Here is a 24,277-nt window from a genome sequence, read left to right as displayed (position 1 = left end):
GAGGCAGTATGACAGCAGTGTGTATCACTCACGCTGGCACCTTGGCTAAAAATAGCCGAGTCCAAACAATAAAATGATCGTGTTATGTTAATGTGAGGGGAGTGGAAGGGAAGCTACACATCACTGAGCGCATGGGGCTCAACTCATTCAATCATCCATTCATGAAAAATATTTAACAAGAATATGCTGAAAATCAACCGTCGACTCGGACTAATCTCTCCATCCAGGGCAGCCATTGACTTTGCATACTGGATGCAATGAAGTTGAATTTACAGTCAAATGTGCTTGAACGCCGTCCAGTTGCCACCAAACACCGGGAAGAGACTCCGGAGAGACAGTAAATAAAGCTGGATTTCACCGTAGCCGAAGAACAATCTGTGTTTTCATCCACCCATCCATCATCTACCGCTTATCCGGGGCCGGGTCGCGGGGGCAACAGCTTTAGCAGGGAAGCCCAGACTTCCCTCTCCCTAGCTACTTCTTCCAGCTCTCCCCGGGGGATCCCGAGGCGTTTCCAGGCAAGCTGGGTGACATAGTCTCTCCAGCGTGTCCTGGGTCTTCCTCGGGGTCTCCTCCCGGTGGGACATGCCCGGAACACCTCATTAGGGAGGCGCTCAGGAGGCACCCGAATCAGATGCCCAAGCCACCTCATCTGGCTCCTCTCGATGTGGAGGAGAAGCGGCTCGACTCGGAGCCCCTCCCGGATGACCGAGCTTCTCACCTTATCTCTAAGGGAGAGCCCGGACACCCTGCGGAGAAAACTCATTTCGGCCGCTTGTATCCGGGATCTCGTTCTTTCGGTCCCGACCCATAGTTCGTGACCATAGATGAGGGTTGGTCACGAAAACAAAAAACAAAACAATCTGTGTTTTGTTTTTTTTATTTTTTGATTGCGATGACAACACTGGCTCAGTGAACGAATGCTTTCGCGCCACCGTAGAAATGCTCAGCAGTTGTTAAACGCTAGCATTTTTCTACCAAAACACACAACAGCCGGAGTTCGGATTAATTACGGCCTCGACGAGCACAATGACCGAATTTATACAGCACAAGAAAAGGCTCACTTGAGTATTTTCACAAGGCCGCTCCTTCTTCTTCAGGATATTCACACCTGCTGTTATCTTCCCGCTTTTCCTCCCATCTTCACTTCGCCGTCTTGAGTCAGCCTTACTTTGTTCCCCTTCTGGTCTTGGCTTTCCCGTCTTCCGCTTAGCTTTTGGGTAGGGAGCTCATATTCTGATCACGTTCCGCATCTGGCAGAACTCGGATTGATGTTCTCTCATCAATTAACTACATCTGTCCAAACCTTTTGCTCAAGGTGGTGTGGCAGGAACAGGATCATGAATTGCTCTGTCTGACTTGATCAAGTCTCTTCAAGTTGATTTAATTGCTTCTCAGCCTTGGTCACGCAAGCCCTGCTCAGGTTATACGCGATTAGAAATCGGATACAACACGCCCACTCCACTTCCACCCCCCCGCCTGTCATTGTAAACAAAAACAGCCACACAAAGTGCACAGGCAGAGACTGTTTTCTATAGGCATTAACGAGTGCAACTGACCGCATAAGCAAAGCGGCCGCTCAGGTTTATGGAAAATGTGCCAAGTATGAAAATCATCCCCCGCTTGCAAATGACAGAACGTGACAAAGTGATGGAAACATTTTGATGGCAGATTCATGTCCCATCACCTCACTGAAAGGAACTGACATGACCCTTAGAGGAATAGAAAAATGAAACGCTCCTAAGCAAAACGTGTGTGCTTTGCCAAGAAATCAAGTCTGGCATCCAAATGTGATACCAGCAAAACAACGGCACCTACCGTGGAGCTTTATCCCGCAGTTGAGAAAGGCCACGTTAACATCCGGACACACCGAACACTCTCCTGTACAATTGCCGCTGCTGCTTTTACGATATAACGTGCTCGCTCGCTCGCTCACTCGCGCAGCAAAGGCCAACCAGAGGCTCCACAGGCTCTCTCTCTTGCTCCGTCTCCGTTTCCCTCCTCGCCATTGCTTTCAACTCACAAATCTGACTAATAATAAGTTGACAGAAGGCAGCCTGCCAGAAAGAAAACCGTTCAGCATTGTTGTTCTCCATCCATCTTACGATACCACTCGTGAGCTGTAGCCTGTCCCTGCTGACTTTGGGCAAGAGGTGGGGTACACCCTGGACTAGTTGCCAGCCAACTGCATTTGCTGTTTCATCTGTCTGAAACTTCCAACGTCCAAATTGCTGAAATTTACCGAAAAGTGATTGTTATGGAGATTCAAGGTTTCCGCAATGCCGGTAAAATGTGACAGTAATTTTGTGGTTGTGTTTGTTGTTCTTAAAAGGTAAACTATGCATGATACGATATTAGATCGCGAGTGTGTGATAAACATGAGCAAATATCATCAATACGCACCACCAGCACTGGAGCCCCACAGGGATGTGTCCTCTCGCCACTGCTCTTCTCTCTCTACACAAACGATTGCACCTCAACAGATCCAGCTGTCAAACTCATAAAGTTCGCAGACGACACCACGGTCATCGGTCTCATCAAAGACGGCGACGAGTCTGCGTACCGCCAACAAGTGGAGCAGCTGGAGCTCTGGTGCAGCCGACACAACCTCGGGCTGAACACGCTCAAGACTGTAGAGATGATCGTGGACTTCAGGAAAGATTCTTCTCCACAGTTGCCCCTCACACTATCCAACTGCCCTGTGTTAACCGTCGAGACCTTCAAGTTCCTGGGAATCACAGTCTCCCAGGACATGAAGTGGGAAGTCAACACCATCTCCATCCTGAAAAGGGCCCGGCAGCGGATGTACTTCCTGAGGCTGCTGAGGAAGCATGGCCTGCCACAGGAGGTGCTACGACAGTTCTACACGGCAGTCATCGAATCAATCCTGTGTTCTTCCATTACGGTTTGGTTTGGGGCCGCCACAAAAAAGGACAAAATCCGACTTCAACGGACAGTTAGGACGGCGGAAAAAATCGTTGGCACCGCCCTACCCACTCTTGAGGACTTGCACACTGCAAGAATCAAGACAAGGGCACGGAAAATCCTCCTGGACCCCCCGCACCCTGCCCACCACCTTTTCCAGCCACTCCCCTCAGGCAGACGCTACAGATCCATGCGCACCAAATCCAGTAGACACTTAAACAGCTTCTTCCCTCTAGCCATTAACTCCTTAAACAGTCACTGACGTAGTCACTCTTCTTGCACCACAAAATGGTACTACAAAACTACTGGTTACTCTAAAATGGTTCAATGATTTTGTTGTTTACGATGATACAAGTGCAGCGTGTTATACCGGAGACAAATTCCTTGTGTGTTCTACATACTTGGCCAATAAAGATGATTCTGATTCTGATTCTGATATCTTGCAGTATCACAGTGTTAAAATTACAGGTACGAAATGTCGTGTATTGGAAATATTTTTGGGGGGGAAAAAAATAAAAGCATTTTGTTGTCTATTGAATACAATCTATTTTCGAACCAAATTTGGAATAATGACAGAAAAAAATGTGTACCATGTTGAGTGAAAATAACAAAACAAATAAATATTCACGTTCTTCTTCTGTTTTAATTCTACTTAGTCAGTCACAGACCTGTGGCTAACTAGTACCCCCTGGCGCCGTATTTTTTTTAAAATTAAAATGCACAACGACATAATCGAGAGCAAATCTCAATTGCTCTCTCTCCTCGTCCTCCCTTCTTCACTCTTCTGCGTGTAACTGCTAACTCCTCCCTTCTCACTCAGAGAAGGGGCTAGCCTTTTATAATTCATTTCAAAAAGGCGGGTTGTTATGTGATCTCTGCAAGCAGCCAATCATATTCCACTGTGACCTAATAAAAAAAAAACACCTGTGGTCAACGGTTCGCGGTAATTGGAATCTGCCGAATATTATCACACCTCTATCAGACAAGACTCACTGAAAATAGAGTTTTAAAAAAATTAATAAAAAGTCTGCTATGAATGAAACATGAATCAGGCACTTAGACGTGCAATGTCAATGCAGCCTTAAGCAGTGCACCGCCGCTAAAAGCGTCAATAACATAACGGGCGACGAGCAAGTTAGAGATACTAGATATAGAGACGACCTGCAACTCATTCATTATGAATCTGGCCATTCATCAGACAGAAGAGAGTCAGACAGATATTTACTAACATTTGCCACAACACTAGACTGCACTGGAATGAGTGTACAATAGAAATGAACATAGGTATGGTGGATAATTTTAGCATAGATTAAAAAGCCAACTTTTCAAAGGAAAATTCTCTCTAGACACACACACACACACAAAATGTGTCATTTCGTCATCCCACACTCCAGACCTGGAAGCTCTAAACAAAAGCGTTTGTAGTAGCAAACTCCGTGAGTCATCATTCCCATTACATCGTCGTTACGCCCACATCAGCACTCCGCCACAGGATTTTACAATAACCACCGTGAAGCTAATTGGCTCCTTGAAAGCTTGACATTGTCATTCTCCACAATAATAAAAAAATACAATCTCAAGGGCCTGTCAACCAAAACAAAATGCCAGTGCATCAGTTCTCAATGAAGCAGCGAAAAAAAGAGCATTAAGGCGTGAAGTGGGAGTCAAAATTGTTAAAAATGGGCCGCGGGACCTATCCCAGCTGTCTTTGGGCAGTAGGCAGGGGACACCCTGAACCTTTTGCCAGCCAATCGCAGGGCACACGCTGACGAACAGCCGTTTGCACTCACACACCTGCCATGCATGTTTTGGGAATGCAAGAGGAAACTCGAGTACCCGGAGAAAACCCACGCAGGAGAACATGCACACTCCAGACAGGAAGGCCGGAGTCGGGAACCTATGACCTCATCACTGCAAGGTCGAGGTGCTAACCGCTGGACCACCAAGAATGACTTTCTTGCAACAATTTTCATTTCAAAAGCCAAATCTGAACTGCAGACAACTCACCATTGAATCCATGGATCTCATCGCTGAGATTAAAATGATATTCTCTCAGGGCCAAACAAGCATATCGACATGGATATGAGCGTATTAGCGCCTCCGTGTCTCTTTACAGCCAGACAGCGAAAGGACATGCAAGCTAATGAAAACAGGAATCACCTCAAGGCACAGCGTCCACTGAGCTCACCAGAAATCATGCACGGGACGCGCGCACACCCACGTCAGGCTGGCAAATCGTCATGTTTGTAGGTGACAGGCGTCATGGGACAGACCGGAATAGCACACTTCTCCTTCGTGAAGAATTTGTCACGTCACAAATATAAACTCCTCCTGATGTCGACGATGTGTCTTTGAGATGAAGAATAATAAGGCAAGATATGAAGACAAGACAGGACGAGAGTGACAGACCGGCAAGGCCAACACAGGAAGTTCAAAGTGATATGATTTTACTGCTTGGTGCTTTCTACCGCCTTTATTACCATTTCGTCTTACTGTTTATTGTGTATGTAATATGTAATAAATATGTAATAAATCGCTCCATGTACAGCACTTTGTATGCAGCGATGGCTGTTTGAAAGTGCTCTATAAATACTGTTGACTTGACTTGATATGAAAGTCAAATTTAAAAAAAATAATAATTGAAAATATCCTCAAGTGCAAAATCTTTTTATAGACGATTCGCTAGGCATTTGTGATTATGACGACTTGGAAATAGCAGCCACCTGTTGTGAAAGAACGCTCCAGGAAAAAGAGAGCGCCCAGTCGATATCTCTCATGGGACTTGAAAAGCAGCCCCATTGTAATGTGACAGAATGGCAAGCATCACATAAGACTGACCCCACGTGAGATAAAATAGCACACATCAAAAGCCAATTCAGTCATTGCTGCTAGCTGCCGTTTCACTCCAAGCTACTGCTGACTTTGAGAAGGATAACAAATGTCTCATATTGCTCCAATCTACTCGCACCAGCCACATGGTGAAGAACGCAATTGAAGGCATGGCAAGGAAACATTTACAGAGCAAAGTAATTCAATGTGCTTCACTTCAATAAAAGTCCCACGTTTAAAAACATTTACAAAGAAATGAGTAAAAGATATTTCACATCAAAAGAAGTGAGTAGCTTACTAAAATTACTTCCATAAGAGTGGAAGAAACAGATTTTGGAGAACGTGATTTTAAAAATGCTTTGAAAGACCTTAATCGGTGAAATCGGAAAAGATCATAGTTTTTAACCTGAATTTAAATACACACTTGACTCACTTGATCTCTATTGGCAGCTTATTCCATTTACTTGCAGCACAACAATGAAATGCTGCTTCATCATGTTTGCTTTGAACCCTTTTATTTCATTTTTTTTCTTTTATGTAACTGGGACCAAAACTAAAACTATAAGTCACTCTGTTTCACTTGAAAATTGCCATTTTTTGGTTATTAATTATTATTATTCTTAGTTTTTGACTGGCAACCAGTGCAGGGTATATACTGTATACCCTGCATACGCAGGGTATACAGTATACCCTGTATATACTGTATACCCTGCACTGGTAAGTAGCCAAATTGTGAGGTGGGATGAGCGCTAAATCTAACAAGCAGTCTGTCCAATGGGTTTTATGGGCTGCACTTTTTTGTATTGCTTCATGGAGGCTGCAGGTAGCCTCATTTGCAAATATTCAATATCCACTCACCACACAGGACGCGAGGTCCACATTGAGTTGCAAATGACACACGATTAGCATGCAGCCTTTGGTCACTCGCCTTCAGCGCCATATTCTTGTCTGCATGGACCTTTTCGCTGCCTTTCATCCGGCAGCCCCATCACAAGTGCTGAAGAGCTTCTATGCAGAGCTCACTTGCTACTCCGTTTCAAATCGTGTTGAGGGCGGAGGCCGGGCAAATCAATGTGGAATTTGATCAAGCAATGGAGGTGCGGCGGGAGAACTGACTGCTTGGAAGTGACCAGCAGAGGGTACAATTAATACAGATGCAAAAAAATTTGCAAGTTACGGTGCAGAATTTGAGTGCCGACCTCCTGCTTTCGATCAAGCAATAATTTAATTCTGTATTAAATAATGCGTGATTCCCACTAGACTCCTGAATTCTATATTGCAAGGAGTGGTGATACAAATCGAAAGTAAACAGTGCCTCTCCGGTCTCCCTGTACAAAAGGGACCACTGGAAATTCAATGTTAGCATGGCAAACGAGCTGTGAGTTCATATTAGCAAGAAAAGACGGCATGATCATTTTGGTGCAATGGTCCGGTGCAACTTTGTTTGTGAGGACGTCGAACTTTGGGTGCTCTTGGGGTGTCCCTTTTTGACATGTCACGTTTTTTTTTTCTTGGATTGGAACAAATCGTTTCATATCTAATTGTTGGACAAAGGCCTTCGCCTGCCGCCACTGTTATGTTCTAAAATGATCGATCCCCGCAGGTGGGCGGCTATTCTTCGTCTCTCATTGATCTCGATGTATTCTCGCATGACTCCCGACCGGCATGTCTGCACCGGGTTTCGGCTTTTCGAGCGCTATATTGTCTCGGTTTGTGTTCTATCAGTCACATTATTGAAAAGTGGGACTCTTCGGCAGCATTCTGATTGCTACTTGAGAAAACAATAACACGGGCCAAACAGAAAGTGCGTATTCGTTGAGATCTAGTTTATATTTGCCCTCAAGATGCTCTTATAAAGGGTCGAGTGTCTCTATCAGTGAGGGTAATGATGGGATCACAGGAAGTAAATCAGGGAGACAACAGAATAAAGATTAGCCCCCCAAGGTAATTGGCGGAGAGGGCGGTAATATATTTTGAGGCTTGCAGAGGCCAAGGACGAGATCTACAGCGTATGTCCTCACGGGATGAAGAAAAACGGGTTTGACTGAAGGCGATGAGTCAAAGTCAGACGACCAGAAGTTGACCAACTTTGTTTTTTGTTTTTTTTCCTTGTCCGACAGCAAAGTTTTGGAAACTTGTTCTATTTTGGTCCGTCAGAAGATAACATTGTCTTAAAAAAATTATCATAATAATAGTAAGCACCTAATAAATCATAATTGCTTAAATTAGGGGTGTCCCGATCCAAGATTGGTATCAGATATCGATCCGATATCGGCCAAAAAAAAAGCAGTATCGGATTATGTCGTCTCCAGCCAAACGATCTGATATTAGCCTTACATGCCAGCAGGCCATTCCAGACTTTGCTCCTGCTGTTCTATCCAACAGCGTCAATGTAAAAATAATTATCGTTAATGTACTGAAGTGCACAATTTGTTTTTATTGACTTTATTGGGGTTATTTCTCAGGGTCCTTTAATTCATTGCGGCCCGGTAGTCCAGTGGTTAGCACGTCGGCTTCACAGTGCAGAGGTACGATTCCAGCTCCGGCCTCCCTGTGTGGAGTTTGCATGTTCTCCCCGGGCCTGCGTGGGTTTTCTCCGGGTGCTCCGGTTTCCTCCCACATTCCAAAAACATGCGTGGCAGGCTGATTGAACACTCCAAATTGTCCCTAGGTGTGAGTGGTTGTGCGTTTCTGTGTGCCCTGCCTGCGATTGGCTGGCAACCGATTCAGGGTGTCCCCCGCCTACTGCCCGGAGACAGCTGGGTTGGCTCCAGCACCCCCCGCGACCCTAGTGAGGATCAAGTGGCTCGGAAGATGAATGAATGAATGAATGAATGTATTTTATTCCCAAAGACAGCTGGGATAGGCGCCAGCACGCCCTCGTCCCTCATGAGGATAAATGGATTAGAGAATGGAAAGATGGCTGGATGGATTTTTTTTCCATGTTTGAGGTTGAATTTGTGTAAACTAAATATTTGAAATAAATGGGAGATATTTTCTCACACCTTCTGCTGTCGACTTTTGTTCTTTGTTGTAATAGTTAATCAAGTCTTTTCTAAAATTTCATCGTAAAATATGTTTTATTAAAAAGCATGTATTATTCCTATGTATCGGATTGACATCAGTATCACTACGGTACTCTTGGCTACAATTTCGGTATCATATCAAAAGTGAAAAAGTTGCATCCCAACACCCCAAGCTCTCATTTTGCGAGCGGTGTAAATCTCGCGCGACATAACTGCACGGAGGCATGTTACACCCGGCGTTGGTAATTTCACAGCAAAGCCGAGGCCGACGTTTCTGCGAGAGGGAGGGCTGCATCGCCGTGGGAGTGGACGTAGCGGACTTTAACCATGGCCAATCAAATTGGTTCCTTTCATTCCCTTTAAATGAGGCGCACTAGATTCCTAATTGGACCGAAACACGTCTTTGCAGTTGGGAGACGGCGGTGCACCCCCAATCATTCGTGTCATACGATAGCCGTGCCGCCCAGTACAATGATCAAAAAAAAAAAGAAATACAACAAAATGATTCACAGAGTTTGATCCCCGTCATTCACATATTTATGAACAAGACCAGCTGCCTCCCCTGCATCACACTTGCATCTGAATTTTCTGTCTTGTGAAATGTCATTCCATTTGAGATGAGACAGCGTATTTCAAAACAAAAGCATTGAAAAATCTGACTTGTCTCCTCTGACACTGATCATTTTCCAAAAATGTGGTTTTAAAAATATGTAAACATGAGCTTAGTATATAAGATGATCCCTTGGCATACAGACAGTAAAGTGAGACTGATTACAAATATCATCAGCTGTAATTTCGATTGATCCATTCACGTTTTGAAACATTTGACAGTCAAACTATTGATTGCTTTTAAAAATCTGTCAAATAATCAAACTGCTCATCTTTGGCAGAGGACGTGACCGAGTCCGCATCGTTCCTCAGAAACTAACCAGCGATTGCTGCTCTCTGTTGGACGCGGCGAACGACTGCTTTGCGTGTTGCTCACGGATTTTCAGTGCCAAGAAAAAGGAAGCATCACGTGTGGGAGGAAGAAACTTCACCATCATCTTAGCGCTAAAAAAAAAAACATCTATCATCTCCAAATGGCATCGCGCATTGAATGCGTTTGTCTTGGCCAATCGCGTGCGTGTGGGTGACAACCGGCAGTCTCACAAGCCACGTTGAATCTTCATTCTGGAAACGCCACCGTGACATTTCTAGAAGGAGGCCACAAGCTGTTGGCAGACGTACAAGTTGGGAGGATTTACATCAACACGCTGCTCACTTCCCGAGCCACGCACGCCCAAATGCCGTCCATGTATTCGAGACAAAACATATTCCACTAGATCCTTTCCATGCTTGTTTTATATCGATAGGATACGCTCCACCGACACCGTTATTTAACCTGGAGCTGGACTAGACATCATTCCGGGATGGACGGACAATAAATTGATTACAGGGATTGGAAAAATGGAAGTAGCTTCAAAGTGAAGACCCGATATTTACTTTTGTTTATGCGTCGGTGCCAAGTGTCTCAATACTTGTGGCTACAGTTTGAGGCAATAGCCGTTCAGGAAAAAAAAAAAAAAACTCTTGACACAAAAACCCACTTCTCCGCTTCATAGAGTACGTGCAGAGCCTCAACATTTCAAAGTATTCCATCTGATCTAATCGAGTACACTTATAAATAAATAATTATTATGTAATAATAATAATAATTATAATAAATAATTATAAATAAAGAGAACAAATCTCACAGCACAAGATACACACCGAGCTTTATTTACCCCCACTGCGACCTACATTACACTTGTCTCATTTCTGGGGACGTGACGCAAATTCATCTTTTGTTTCTCCGTCGTTTAATATGCCACTGTTTTCCTCTGAAAGTCATATGGTGAGAGTGAGTCATCGAAATGTTTACCCTTCAAATAACTTTGGAAGAGATTTGTTTTTCTTTTTTTAATCATAAATACAAACATCCATCCATCCATTTTCTGAACCGCTTAATCCTCACTAGGGTCGCGGGGGGTGCTGGAGCCTATCCCAGCCGTCTTCGGGCAGTAGGCGGGGGACACCCTGGATCAGTTGCCAGCCAATCGCAGGGCACACAGAGACGAACAACCATCCACGCTCAAAATCACACCTAGGGACAATTTAGAGCGTCCAATAACCCTCCCATGCATGTTTTTGGAATGTGGGAGGAAACCGGAGCACCCGGAGAAAACCCACGCAGGCCCGGGGAGAAGTTGCAAACTCCACACAGGGAGGCCGGAGCTGGAATCGAACCCGGTACCTCTGCACTGTGAAGCCGACGTGCTAGCCACTGGACTACCGGGCCGCCCCTAAATACAAACATAAAAGTGCTAAATGTAGTTGTTTCCATTCAAAAATGACCCGTTGCTTTCCCACTTGGCAATTACGGGGTCATCCCATCCAAGCTGTCATTTGGGAGAGGGGAACGGTGCGCACACGCACACACGCACACACACACACATAATCACACCTTCTGTCTTGTGGGATGAACCAGCCAGGATAAAGACAAACATTCATACATGTAAACAACATAGCGGAAGTCAATAAGGGAACACAAAGCTACATCATTAATTCTCTACTATGGATCACACAAATCAAAGCAATAGGTAGACCTGCATCTAATCCAATACACACAAAAAATGGCATTTCAAGTCGCTTTGTTATTTTCATCAGAGACACAAAATAGGACAAAATATCTGGAAACTGCAATTGGGGGGAAAAAAAAACGAACTCTTGACATCAGTCAAGTGAAAATTGGAACGCGTACACTTTCGATTTGATGTCAAGTGCACTTTTCTTCAAACGCTTCACACTGGAAATTAAATGTGCCACAATGTGACACTCAAAATTTGGCACTCCTCCCACCACTCGCTTACCGAATACCGTGCTTATTATGCAGAATTTCATATTTAATTTATGAAATGTCTCCTTGCAGCTTTCATTTTCATAACTTACACTAGTTCTGGTGTGAGACTATCAAAGCGCAGGGCTTCAAAGATGTCATCCTGGTGTGATTGCAGCACACGACATCCGTATTTATTTATCACTGCAGGTACAGATATTAACATGAAATACACAAGCAAAAGGGAGAGAATTTTCATACCATCTTTTCTATTATGTCATGTTAGAATGAAGGTTGGTGGCCCGGTAGTCCAGTGGTTAGCACGTTGGCTTCACAGTGCAGAGGTACCGGGTTCGATTCCAGCTCCAGCCTCCCTGTGTGGAGTTTGCATGTTCTCCCCGGGCCTGCGTGGGTTTTCTCCGGGTGCTCCGGTTTCCTCCCACATTCCAAAAACATGCGTGGGAGGCTGATTGAACACTCTAAATTGTCCCTAGGTGTGAGTGTGAGTGCGAATGGTTGTTCGTTTCTGTGTGCCCTGCGATTGGCTGGCAACCGATTGAGGGTGTCCCCTGCCTACTGCCCGAAGAGAGCTGGGATAGGCTCCAGCACCCCCCCGCGACCCTAGTGAGGATCAAGCGGCTCGGAAGATGAATGAATGAAAGAATGAAGGTTGATTTTAGTTGATTGGCAGGACAACACGCCCCACACACATGACCAATTTCCACAAATTTGCGTCAGACACATCGTCGCGCCTTGCCACGTTCTTCAATATTAATGCAATGTCATAAAAACCACAGGACCAGTGTGAGCATCGTGCATTATTTAACTATTATTTAGCTGGCATGTGCAGCAACGATGCTGCAAGATCGGTGCGCGAGTCAAGCCCTCTTCAGTTGAGCGCATGCCGCTCAGAGAGATTTAATGGCGGCCCAAACGCCAGTCGAGAGCATCAAGTGTACTTGATTGTTAAATCACTTTTGGACCTCTGTCTGGATAATGTTGGACACTTTGGGTGGTGCCAAAAATTTGGCACGTCCTGAATCTTATACTCAGCTGCGGCTTGTGTTTTATATATATGTTCCATGATCATGTTGTTCCGGTTGGGTTCAAAAGTTTGGCTTCCAACTATGGAAAGGTTGTACTTTTTAGTTGAAAATGGCTTACTTTATCTATTACCGGTACTTTATCAGGAAACCTGTGTCACATTGGGGCTAAAGGTCGAATCGTGTTTGGTTATTGTGCCTTTTGGTGCTGTAAATAGTAAATCCTTGTTGTTGCTGCGCGCATGCTAAACTAGCAAGCTAGCAATGAGATTTTTGGGGACCCCTGGAAACCTCAATGCCCCGGGGCAATTTCCTGCGTCGAGTCCACCCGAGATTTTACTATCTAGTCTTTTAATGACAGTAATCTTATTGTATTCTGCTTGCAGCCACGAAGTGGTAGATTTATGGTGTCTGGAATTCGCTAGGATGAACTGGAATGCATGAACATGAACTCAGAAAATATTCCTCACTGATTTTGCCCTTTACGCTCAGCCACAGCATCTCCCAGAATTGACATGCATTTCTGAATATAATAAAAGGCAGAATGCTGCTGCGCGTAATATGTACATGTGTCCCTAATATTGTGGCCCACTCATGTCGATAATATACTGTACAGTATTACGTACTACTGACGTTGGTGTCGTGAGGCCCACCCTACGTTACAGTTGTGAGCAGAGTAAATCATGCATGGAGTAAGAGCTCTGCATCACCATCACATCATCATGAAACGTGTAATTGCATATTCAGGTCAAATGCAATATGCGCGATCGTTGACATTTCATGTTAAGTAGAGTAATGGAGTTGTACTCACAGCATCACTCGGCTTCTTCCGCAGCTGCCCCTCTTCCTGCAGGACCACGGCCGGGTCCACCACCAGCTTCTCGAAACACGCCGAGCCCAGCGAGGAGCTCTTCTGTTGGGACGCGACGAGTTGCGAGACGTGCACCTTGGGGCTTCCGTGGGCCGTCAGCTCGGGCTTGCTCCCCGTGCTCCCGGAAGCCGCGCCGAGATGAAGCCCCTCGTCTCCTCGGCTGGTCCCGGCCGCCGCTGCCGCCGCCGCATCGCCGCCGCGTCCTCCGCGCTTATCCCCCCCGCTCCCGAGTGACAGCAGCGGAGAGGAGCAGCGCAGATTGGGCTGCGAGGACGAGAACACTCGGTCCAAGTGTTTCTTTTTCCTCTTGAACATCCACAGTCCGGACTCCTTCTTGGCGCTTTCTGCTCCGCCGCTAGCGCGACGCTCCGAGCCCAGTTTGGGACTGAGCCACGGCTTGGTTTTTTCCTGGAAAGTCTTCCACATCCGCCGCTGGTAGGACTCTTGTCCCCTGGACGTGCCTTCATCCTTGGCTGCTTTTTGCTCCATGGTGCCCGAGCAGCATCCACCCAGCCTGAAGCGTGTGTGCGCGTGTGTGTATGTGCGCGTGTGCACTCACAGTGCACTTCAATGCTGATCCGGTTAGGACCAACACACCAGAATGAAGAGGAGGAGGACGACGACGATGATGATGATGATGATGAAAGTTGGCTTGTAGTAGAGTGCATATGCTAGCGCATTGTACAAAAACACATTGGTTTCCTGTTATGTCAGTTGGACCACGCTACAAAAAAAATAAAATGGTGTGCTATCCAGAGTCCACGTTTTCAATATCCAATATCATGTCCGCGCGTCGATACATCCGTTTTTTTTCCTCGAGTGCATGTTCTCATTATAGTTGCGGGTGAGCATCCCAGCTGACTTAATATGAAAGGCGGGGTACACTTCGGACGAGTCGCCACAGTCTATCACAGGGTACGTGTCGGGATCTATTTTCATGCCCAGTGCAACGCTGGCGCAAGGCGCAGTCTAAATCTGCCCAGGGGCAGGCTGGACTAAGTGGTGGTATTTTTCGCAGAAACAAGCAAGCGTGGCGGCCCGGTAGTCCAGTGGTTAGCACGTCGGCTTCACAGTGCAGAGGTACCGGGTTCGATTCCAGCTCTGGCCTCCCTGTGCCGGGCTTGCGTGGGTTTTGTCTGGGTGCTCCGGTTTCCTCCCACATTACAAAAACACACATGGCAGGCTGATTAAACACTCTAAATTGTCCCTAGGTGTGAGTGTGGGCGTGGATGGTTGTTCGTCTCTGTGTGCCTTGCGATTGGCTGGCAACTGATTCAGGGTGTCCCCCGCCTACTGCCCGAAAACGGCTGGGATAGGCTCCAGCACCCCCCTCGACCCTAGTGAGGATCAAACGGTTCGGAAAACGGATGGATGGATGGATGGACAAGCAAGCGTGCGCAGTTTAGTGCATTAAAAAAAAGGGAGTTTGCGCCATTGTGGGCATGAACACTGCAGACTTCATTCCTGATTCCATGTTTGTGCTGCCCCTGCACCCTGTTTATGGTTGGGAGGGGCTCGGGGTGGGGGTGTGAAAGATTTTGGCCATGCCCTCTGATCACTTGAAACTGTGTAATTTGATGTGGTGATGCAGGTGAGGGGGGGTGTATGCTAACAGTTCACACATTGCAACACATTTTCCACCAGAATGATTGAAGTTATATTTTGTTGTAGGTGCGCACTCCCTTGGGGTGTATCTTGTTTCACGCGGATGCTCTTGCTCTGTTTCTATGTGTGGATGTGCTCCTCTCTCCAAATAGGCCAAGCTTGAGTGAATGTTCTCACCCACACACAGCAAGCAGCACATGCGAGCAGCACTTTCTCTTTTCGGAGGCTGCGCTGTGCACCAGAAACCATCACATACCCCCCCCCGCACCCCCACCCCCTCTTTGCTGCGTGTTCATCACCGTGGCCCATTAACACTCTGCTTACATGGACACATTCAGCCACTGTTATGAAAATGTGAAGTTAACTTCTCGGCGCGTGTCACTCCGCGTGGGTCAATCGAATCAAAAGGTCGGATAATCTGATGCACATCTAGCGAGGAGGAAAACGTTCAAGGACTTGTTTGTACTTTGCTTTCACGTTGCCATGATGGGACATGTCACCCTGGCCTCCACATGGCTGAAGGATGATGGGAGCGGAAGGAGCGTCATTAAAGGTGCCGAACATCCGAGTACTCCTGCGCACGCCGACGTGTGAAATATTCCGCCTTTGCAAAGCTAGCCGTGCTCATTTCTGAGCCGCAATCTCATCGCGGTATGAAACGGAAGCGTGTTTTCTTGCGGTCGTATTTTTGCAGTGGTGTCGATGTTTTGAAATGGAACTAAAAAAAAAGGTCAACTGACAAATTACAACCGAATGTTGTAGCTAGAAAAAAAAATCTCACCAAACAACTTTGTAAATGCAACGGAGATCGCATCTATGTGCAGTGTTTCTTTGAACAAGGCGTCATTTATCTGCATTTTTTTTTCATTCCCCAGATCAAATGAAATCGCTCTTAACGATAGCCAGAGGCAAGTCCACCTTGACTTAAGCAGATGGGCGATTTGAACAAGTGAGCCAAACGGCTCCCTTATTGACTTTTCGAGCGGACGAGGCTAACGGATGAATCGTCAGCGTGCGTGTTCCTTTTCAATGATCCCGATGCCGCTGAGCGCCGACCCCCGTGCGAACGCTAAATGTGCTCCTCTCGTGACCGCAATTGCTTTGAATTCAATTTCACCGGCCGTGGTGACTTGACGCACGAGGTAGGATAATAGAAGGTCCGCTTTGTCGAAATCAATTCAGGCTGCCTGAAATCCAAGCGTGTGCTCAATTGACGAGATACCCTCGAATACCATCTGCTCAAGTGCTTATAAAGCTAACAAATAGCCGCACGTACTCGTAGTGGTGACACATTCCTGTCATCTCTGCTGTTCGCAGAAATGAAATGCTTCATTTTTCTTTTTTCACGACCGCAGCGTTTCACCTTCTCGCGTGTTCCGTAAGAACATCTCTCGCTAATTGAATGCGACTTAACTGAAGAGCGTAACATAATAGCATGATACACACGAGTGTGTGTCTGCCACAATATTAGGGAGGCCGGCACGATCCAATGGCATGTTGTGGTTGTCGTTTGCAGCGGTGTGCTGTAGAACTGCACCGCATCCTACCGAGAGCCGTTTTGAATATTTGGGCTTGGCACAGCTGAAAAACAACCACCCAGAGAATATACGGGAGTTATTAAATTCATTCATCTTCCGAGCCGCTTGATCCTCACTAGGGTCGCGGGGGTGCTGGAGCCTATCCCAGCTGTCTTCGGGCAGTCGGCGGGGGACACCCTGAATCGGTTGCCAGCCAATCGCAGGGCACACAGAAACGAACAACCATTCGCACTCACACTCACACCTCGGGACAATTTAGAGTGTTCAATCAGCCTGCCACGCATGTTTTTGGAATGTGGGAGGAAACAGGAGCACCCGGAGAAAACCCACGCAGGCCCGGGGAGAACATGCAAACTCCACACAGGGAGGCTGGAGCTGGAATCGAACCCGGTACCTCTGCACTGTGAAGCCGACGTGCTAACCACTGGACTACCGGGCTAGATATTAAATTATGTTTTAATAATAAGGGTGTCCCCCGCCTACTGCCCGGAGACGGCTGGGATGGGCTCCAGCACCCCCCGCGACCCTAGTGAGGATCAAGCGGTACGGAAGATGAATGAATGAATGAATAATAATATTTGATTTGTGGGTGACAGACTCATTTTTGTCGCGGGCCACATTGTAGTTACGGTTTCCCTTGAAGGGCTGTTGTGAATTTTGGGAAACCATATAAATGTTTAATCGCCTCCACGTACTACATACACGGCGCACAACAAATTGATGGATAACTCGTTATAAAATCAGAAGTCAAGTATAATGATTGTTATTGCGGATTGCATATGACAAATTTGAAAGTTTGGTTCAGGCATTAGCAAGCATCATGAAACTTGACATGCTTAATTTGCTTTCGCGGGCCACATAAAATGATGTGATGGACCAGATCTGGCCCACGGGCCTTGATTTTGACACCGGTGCTCGATAGCCTTCGAAGTAGGCCTCCACACTTCTGAGAGACAGATTATGTGCTTCGGTTGGTGCTCCTGTTTTGGTTGGCAAAAGAATACCGTGTCGCCGGATGAGACTGGCAGGCCGCCACCCGCGACTTCCATCATCCACGATCGAAACCGCTTCCTGCAGAGTTTCGGAAGAAGCACATCGTCACTATCACGCGCATGATCAAACCCGCAGTCGGTTACCCATGCGATGGAACGCACGCGGCCTCCTTGCCATTCAAATCTGCGTACCCTGCTGCCTTTTAAATCTTTAATCTTCTTTAATCTGCAGTCTCCACCGCAACACACATCCACACTCAAAATTTGATTTGATTACAGCTGATAGGATGACGGACGCAGCGGCCCGGGCCAAGCCTCTCCGACTCCTTTCATCCTTTGATATATCGAAGAAAATACCCTATGACGTGCACCGGATTTTTTTGGGGGGTTACGAAAGATCACAAATTGATGTAACTTTGATAAGATAAGATAAGATAAGATAAGATATCCTTTATTCGTCCCACAATGGGGAAATTTACAGCCTCCAGCAGCAAGAATGTATGTAGAAAGAAGAAAGGAGAAAGAGAAAAAAAAAATGGAAGAGCAATTGAAGCATTTGCGACCGGATGCTCCCATGAGAATTCAACTGCAAAGTACAAACGTTAACGGAGAAATTTTATGGAAAATTTACTTTAAAGGTTTGTGAACGAAGTGTGTCTGGGGTGCATTCAGCACTTCCGTCCCATCGGAATGTAGTGGTTTAGGTCATTGACATAATAACCAAGACGTCGTTGGTGCAGGTGATCATGCAACACGATCCAGTGTTGATTTCTCGGTGTGTCTACCCGGAAAAAAAAATAAAAATTCACTTTGACCATGGCTCAAAATAAATAAATAAACAAATAAAATACATTCATCTCCCGAGCCGCTTGATCCTCACTAGGGTCGCGGGGGGTGCTGGAGCCCATCCCAGCCGTCTTCGGGCAGTAGGCGGGGGACACCCTGAATCGGTTGCCAGCCAATCGCAGGGCACACAGAAACGAACAACCATTCGCACTCACACTCACACCTAGGGACAATTTAGAGTGTTCAATCAGCCTGCCACGCATGTTTTTGGAATGTGGGAGGAAACCGGAGCACCCGGAGAAAACCCACGCAGGCCCGGGGAGAACATGCAAACTCCACACAGGGAGGCCGGAGCTGGAATCGAACCCGGTACCTCTGCACTGTGAAGCCCACGTGCTAACCACTGGACTACCGGGCCGCCCAATAAAATACATATTTAAAAAAAAAACATGCTGTGCCTGCAATTTTTGAAAAGAGGCTCTCTGACTCTAAGCGTGCTCAAAATTCCAAAGCGTAATCAATATCAAAAGCAGCAAACTTATCACTGGATGAAAAAAAAAAAAACAAGCAATTACGACGCAGAGAGATGGAAAATCCATCAGCCCCATAACACAACCATCGGTTGTATACTGAAGCCCATACGAGCTCTTTTTGGACTGCTCCAAAGAAGAAAGAAGCCACCGGGGTACTAAATGTGAGGAGATGTGAGCCAATCTCTTTTTCGTCAATGGACGCTACAGCTTCGTGTTTGCTTTCAAAACTTAGCTTATAGCAGACGTGGGCACATTTCGAGCACGACGTCTCTGATCCACTGGTGAAAGAACACTTTGATTCTTTCATCTATAACTGCTTCAGAGAACAAAGTGTATTCAGAAAAGTAGTGAAGATTGCACGACTGTGTTGTGTTGTGTTATTTTTGTTATTTTGACTTCAAAATGGCGCCGCGTGAGTGGCTGCCTTTCCAGCAGCTCCTATATTTTGTTGTTCTAATTCTTCCTTTCATAACTTTTGCTGGAATTTCTCCATTGTGAGACTAATAAAGATTTTCTTATCTTTTCTTATCTTATCTTAAACACATTTCAAATCCAGCCTCAAAACACATCTGTTTAGACAAGCCTATTCACTCAGACCATAAAGCCATTATTTAGTTATTTATTTACTTATTTATTTTTTTATTTTTTCTTATCTTATTTGATGTTGTTTTTAACATTGTACTCGTGATTTTAACTGCTTGTTGTACGGTGTCCTTGAGTTTCTAGAAAGGCGCCCACAAATAAAATGTATTATTATTATTATTATTATTATTATTAAATAACAGTCGTCAAACGGGTAGAACGAGACTCCCGACTTGTTGGTGGCATCACAAACAACCTCCGGAGGGCCGAAGTGAAGGATGCCGGGACTCCAAGAGTCAGAAAAGTGCTTTCAGGAAGTCGATACCTTGTATTGTCCGGAAGACCTGCGCAGTCATCGATGGTTCGTTGGGTCATCATTTGTACATTTGTCATTTGCAAGTTCACTGCCACAACATTGTGCCTTGGAATTGAATTGAATTCTATTCGGGTTTGGCCAAAAGGACAAATGGGTTTCATGAGATGCAAGCCTACGAAATTATTCCGAGGACGGCGCCATTTTTGTTTTTCACATGATAGCCATGGAAAGCAGGTGCACATTAAATAGCCAATGAATGTAAATGAAAGGCCGTCGTCGCGCATTGAAACAGAATTGAAGTCCCTCACTGCTAATTACAGTAATTCCGCTTGCGTTGAAAGCACAACGCCGGGATCATTTGAATTAGAGAGGCTGCTTCATCAGCTCAAATTCACATCGCGCCGCCTCTCCTCGAGACAGATCACAACACGCCGCCATTGAGAGAATTGAAAAAATCGTATCATGTTTAAAGTTTCATTCATCGGGGCACGTCTAGACATTTGCGTGTGTATTCAGCAAGCTGTCTGGCGTCTTCCAATCCGCTGTGTCGTGGTGTCTAACACCTCACTGTGTTGCTCGGCAAAATACGGTGATGGAAGCATGGACCATAAAGATGATTGAAAAAGCCCATCCGGGGTATTAGCAGACGTCGCAATGACCCTCGGTAGGGAGGGTTGCTCAAACGGCTCGTCTCAGCAGACAAAGCAAAGCGTTAAAAGGTCAAACGTAGCTGCCCAACATAAAAAAAAAATACAAAACTCAAATTGTATTTCAAATAGCAAAATGGAGAAGACCTGAAAGCAACAAAGCATGACCAAAGAAAAACACCTCGGAAGACAAGCGTTAGCTACGGCACACGAGTGCGCTAATTTGCCGCCTCGATTTATTAGTAGCGCACTAAATAGTAAGCGTCGAACGTTGACCGCATCGTTGTCCGCGTTCTCATGCCTCGTCTTTCCAACCGACACACGCGAGGATCTCATATTTCCGCGTGTGACGCTGGGAAGGCGCAGCGTTCATCACACTCGGCGTAGCTGTGTGACTCAGCCGAGGAGAAACTGTGAAACGGTGTGAAGCAAACACAAGTTGCTGACTGCTGGAGCAGATAACATGTTTTGCTTAGCTCAAGGTAGAACCGAAATGAGCCGTCAGACGTGCAGAGGATGGCGTAAAGTGATTTGGAGCCCGGCAAAGCCGCAAATTTGGACAAAACAAATGGAGAGGAGGCTTTATTAGGAGGCGCAGCTGGTTAAACACAACCACCTCAAAAGGTGGCTGACAAGTGATGGTGACAGGCTGTCACCAGAAAATAAACCTGAACGCACGTTGTCACGGGGGAGGAAAAAAAAATAGGCGAAAATAGACACATGAGCACTGTGATATGTTTCACCAGGGCCATCATATTTCCCATGAGGCCCGCCATCCACCCCCCCCCCCCCAGCTCCCTACTTCCTGTCTGCAGCTCATATGAAAAAAAAGGAAACAAAAGGCTCCACTGCTAAATTGCTCTACAAGTTACTGCACGGACTCGGAGCTCGCAGCGCTACTTAGCACCCATCCATCACTCTGTTTTTAAATGTACAATGAATGGAGATGAAATGAGGAGAGCTGATGCTCTCCTCATTTACTCGAAGTGTGCGTCTGCCATTGTCTGGTGGGGGGGGGGGGGGGGATGGACATTATTTGCTTAGCAATGAACGCAGGAGTTTTACATCTCATTGCACCACCAGTTATTTAAAAAAAAAACTTTGCAAGGCTGGTTTAATATTGTCTGCAGAGACATACTATATAGCTCCATAAAATGGTGTGGGCAGAGCAATATCATGAGATCCATTTACCTATGACACATAGGGCCAGTGGTTAGCACGTTGGCTTCACAGTGCAGAGGTACCGGGTTCGATTCCAGCTCCGGCCTCCCTGTGTGGAGTTTGCATGTTCTCCCCGGGCCTGCGTGGGTTTTCTCCGGGTGCTCCGGTTTCCACCCACATTCCAAAAACATGCGTGGCAGGCTGATTGAACACTCTAAATTGTCCCTAGGTGTGAGTGTGAGTGCGAATGGTTGTTCGTTTCTGTGTGCCCTGCGATTGGCTGGCAACCGATTCAGGGTGTCCCCCGCCTACTGCCCGGAGACAGCTGGGATAGGCTCCAGCACCCCCGCGACCCTAGTGAGGATCAAGCGGTTCGGAAGATGAATGAATGAATGAATGAATGAGTGTAGTTTACCACCCCCCCCCCCTAATGTTTACACGCTCCAATATTAGTCACAATTTTTTATAATAACAATATTGATCAATAAGCAGATCTCTTTGTGTCCACAAGATGGTTCAACTTACGTACTTGCAGCCGCCTCTCGCCCAGTGCTTCCCAGCCGCATGTTCGTGTGCAAATCGTGACAGGTTCCTTTCCTCAGGTGTGCAGCAGGAAGACAATTTCTGTTCGTCTCTCGGGAAATTATTTAAACTACATATGTTATCTTTGTTCTTCAGCCTGTGTAACAGATTACAACAAAATGCTTTTGCACTAGATGGCAGGTGATACAATTAATCTGTTGAACCGCACTCAGCAGAACAAGGAAGTGCCCCGCGGAAACTAAATTAAAATGTCGAATAAACAAGAGACAGCGTAGCTGATCGTCAACAAACCCGTCGCTCGCACAGTGGGCGTGCATTAGGATGTAATTAATGTAAATATACTGATCGTCGGGAGTGATTTGTGTGGTGCAAAACGTTCCGGGATAAAATCAACTCGGGCATTCCAGCAATCGAACACATTTCTGGTACAATGTTCTTGTCATCTCAGCAAAACAGCTACTTTGTTGACTTTCGGTGTGCCGTATAAGGAGGACATGCGGTGAACTGAGAAGTTGCTTGTGCAACGAGAATTCAGCGACAGACTACTCGCCGGTCAGTCCTAATTTGGCCAGAACGAAACTTAAACAGCCTGCACATCGTGAAATGTTCATTGATTCCCATAAAGAGCTGGCCCGTACGGGGATCGAACCCGCGACCTTGGCGTTATTAGCACCACGCTCTAACCAACTGAGCTAACCGGCCCGGTTGAACTTCCAAAATTTCCCCAAACTAGAAAAAAAGTCGACGGATCATTGTATGTAATTTGGTTCGATAAAAGCACTGGCCCGTACGGGGATCGAACCCGCGACCTTGGCGTTATTAGCACCACGCTCTAACCAACTGAGCTAACCGGCCGTACGGTGCGGACGGAGTTGCTAAATTTAATCTAAGGCTTGCTATACACTGCGGCATAGGGTTCGTCGTTTTCAAAACAACGATGGCCCGTACGGGGATCGAACCCGCGACCTTGGCGTTATTAGCACCACGCTCTAACCAACTGAGCTAACCGGCCACACAAGACTCATACTCTGAATGTAGCGAATCTCTAGTTAAAAGTATGGAGGTGGATTTAGAAAATTGACTGTATGGGCGTCGAACCGGGTACTTTAGTGTTTTGAGGATTCGAGCCAATTGAATTTACCGGCCACGCGATCTTGAATACGTTGGCTAGAAGCGAATTGAGGTCGGGGATACATTGCGGTGTCAACATCCAAATCATTGAACATTGATTGTTCGTTGGTCAAAACAGATAAGTGGCCCGTACGGGGATCGAACCCGCGACCTTGGCGTTATTAGCACCACGCTCTAACCAACTGAGCTAACCGGCCGTTTACAAACTAGAAATGGCCAAAAGTATCGAGGTCGGTGATACATTGTGGTAGTGAATTAAGTCGTCATGGGTTTCAAAAGCTAGATGGCCCGTACGGGGATCGAACCCGCGACCTTGGCGTTATTAGCACCACGCTCTAACCAACTGAGCTAACCGGCCGTGGTAAACAGAGATCTTCAATACTTAAAAGAAATACCCTATCAAAACCAAAATAAAAACCTAGCTGTCGCTCATGTCGAACGCAGACAAGTTTAAGACCAACGACCTCTCAGCTGCGTACAAGTCCGTGCTTGACCAAAGCCAAAGGTTTACTGATGTGCTTGACTCCAGAGCAATCAACAACCCCTTTGAAATGAATGCAAATGCTATTACTCCATAACTGGTTTTATGACGTGTAATTCAAATATCAGGCATGTATATGCACAGTGGAGTGCACAGGAGTGTTGTGCCTTTTAAGGCCTGGACTGACTTACCTATCCAGCGAGCGCTCAGTCAGGGAAAACAGCACTTTCTTTCCTGGCCTCAATAGCACAATCAATGGCTAATTTATGGGAATAAAACAAGGGTACCTGCAATTAGTTACAAGCTGAACAAAACACCTTTACAAAGCGAGCAGCACTACGCATGGATGTCAGGAAAATGCTACCAATACATTTGATTCGTAGCGTTTTTAAAGTATCGGTGCGTGTGTGG

The 24,277-nt window shown here is 46.2% G+C and overlaps 1 protein-coding gene and 5 non-coding genes across 11 annotated transcripts in view; all 6 read right to left on the bottom strand.

The window, feature by feature from the left end:
- mctp1a (multiple C2 domains, transmembrane 1a) overlaps positions 1 to 14,606 on the bottom strand; it is a 91,354-nt gene extending 76,748 nt beyond the window's left edge. The window contains exon 1 of one of the 6 annotated variants that reach the window (XM_052067382.1): positions 13,492 to 14,606. In XM_052067382.1, the coding sequence (XP_051923342.1) occupies positions 13,492 to 14,040 (549 nt within the window). In that variant the 5' untranslated portion in view covers positions 14,041 to 14,606. Of the gene's footprint in view, positions 1 to 1,064; positions 1,417 to 1,818; positions 1,949 to 13,491 lie in introns of those variants that run through there. The other 5 variants (XM_052067381.1, XM_052067385.1, XM_052067383.1 and 2 more) reach the window with 5 other exon arrangements.
- An 8,276-nt stretch (positions 14,607 to 22,882) lies between these two features.
- Positions 22,883 to 22,956, bottom strand: trnai-aau (transfer RNA isoleucine (anticodon AAU)). The gene has a single exon. It is a non-coding gene; the product is annotated as a tRNA-Ile (tRNA).
- A 79-nt stretch (positions 22,957 to 23,035) lies between these two features.
- On the bottom strand, positions 23,036 to 23,109 carry trnai-aau (transfer RNA isoleucine (anticodon AAU)). Its single transcript has one exon. It is a non-coding gene; the product is annotated as a tRNA-Ile (tRNA).
- An 83-nt stretch (positions 23,110 to 23,192) lies between these two features.
- Positions 23,193 to 23,266, bottom strand: trnai-aau (transfer RNA isoleucine (anticodon AAU)). The gene has a single exon. It is a non-coding gene; the product is annotated as a tRNA-Ile (tRNA).
- Positions 23,267 to 23,508: 242 nt separating this feature from the next.
- On the bottom strand, positions 23,509 to 23,582 carry trnai-aau (transfer RNA isoleucine (anticodon AAU)). Its single transcript has one exon. It is a non-coding gene; the product is annotated as a tRNA-Ile (tRNA).
- An 87-nt stretch (positions 23,583 to 23,669) lies between these two features.
- On the bottom strand, positions 23,670 to 23,743 carry trnai-aau (transfer RNA isoleucine (anticodon AAU)). Its single transcript has one exon. It is a non-coding gene; the product is annotated as a tRNA-Ile (tRNA).
- Between the last annotated feature and the right edge of the window lie 534 nt (positions 23,744 to 24,277).

The sequence above is a fragment of the Hippocampus zosterae genome, chromosome 6 (assembly GCF_025434085.1).
Source record: "Hippocampus zosterae strain Florida chromosome 6, ASM2543408v3, whole genome shotgun sequence".
Taxonomy (NCBI): Eukaryota; Metazoa; Chordata; class Actinopteri; order Syngnathiformes; family Syngnathidae; genus Hippocampus; species Hippocampus zosterae.
The sequence above is the reverse complement of the archived record's forward strand: the minus strand, read 5'-3'. Positions and strand labels throughout refer to the sequence as shown.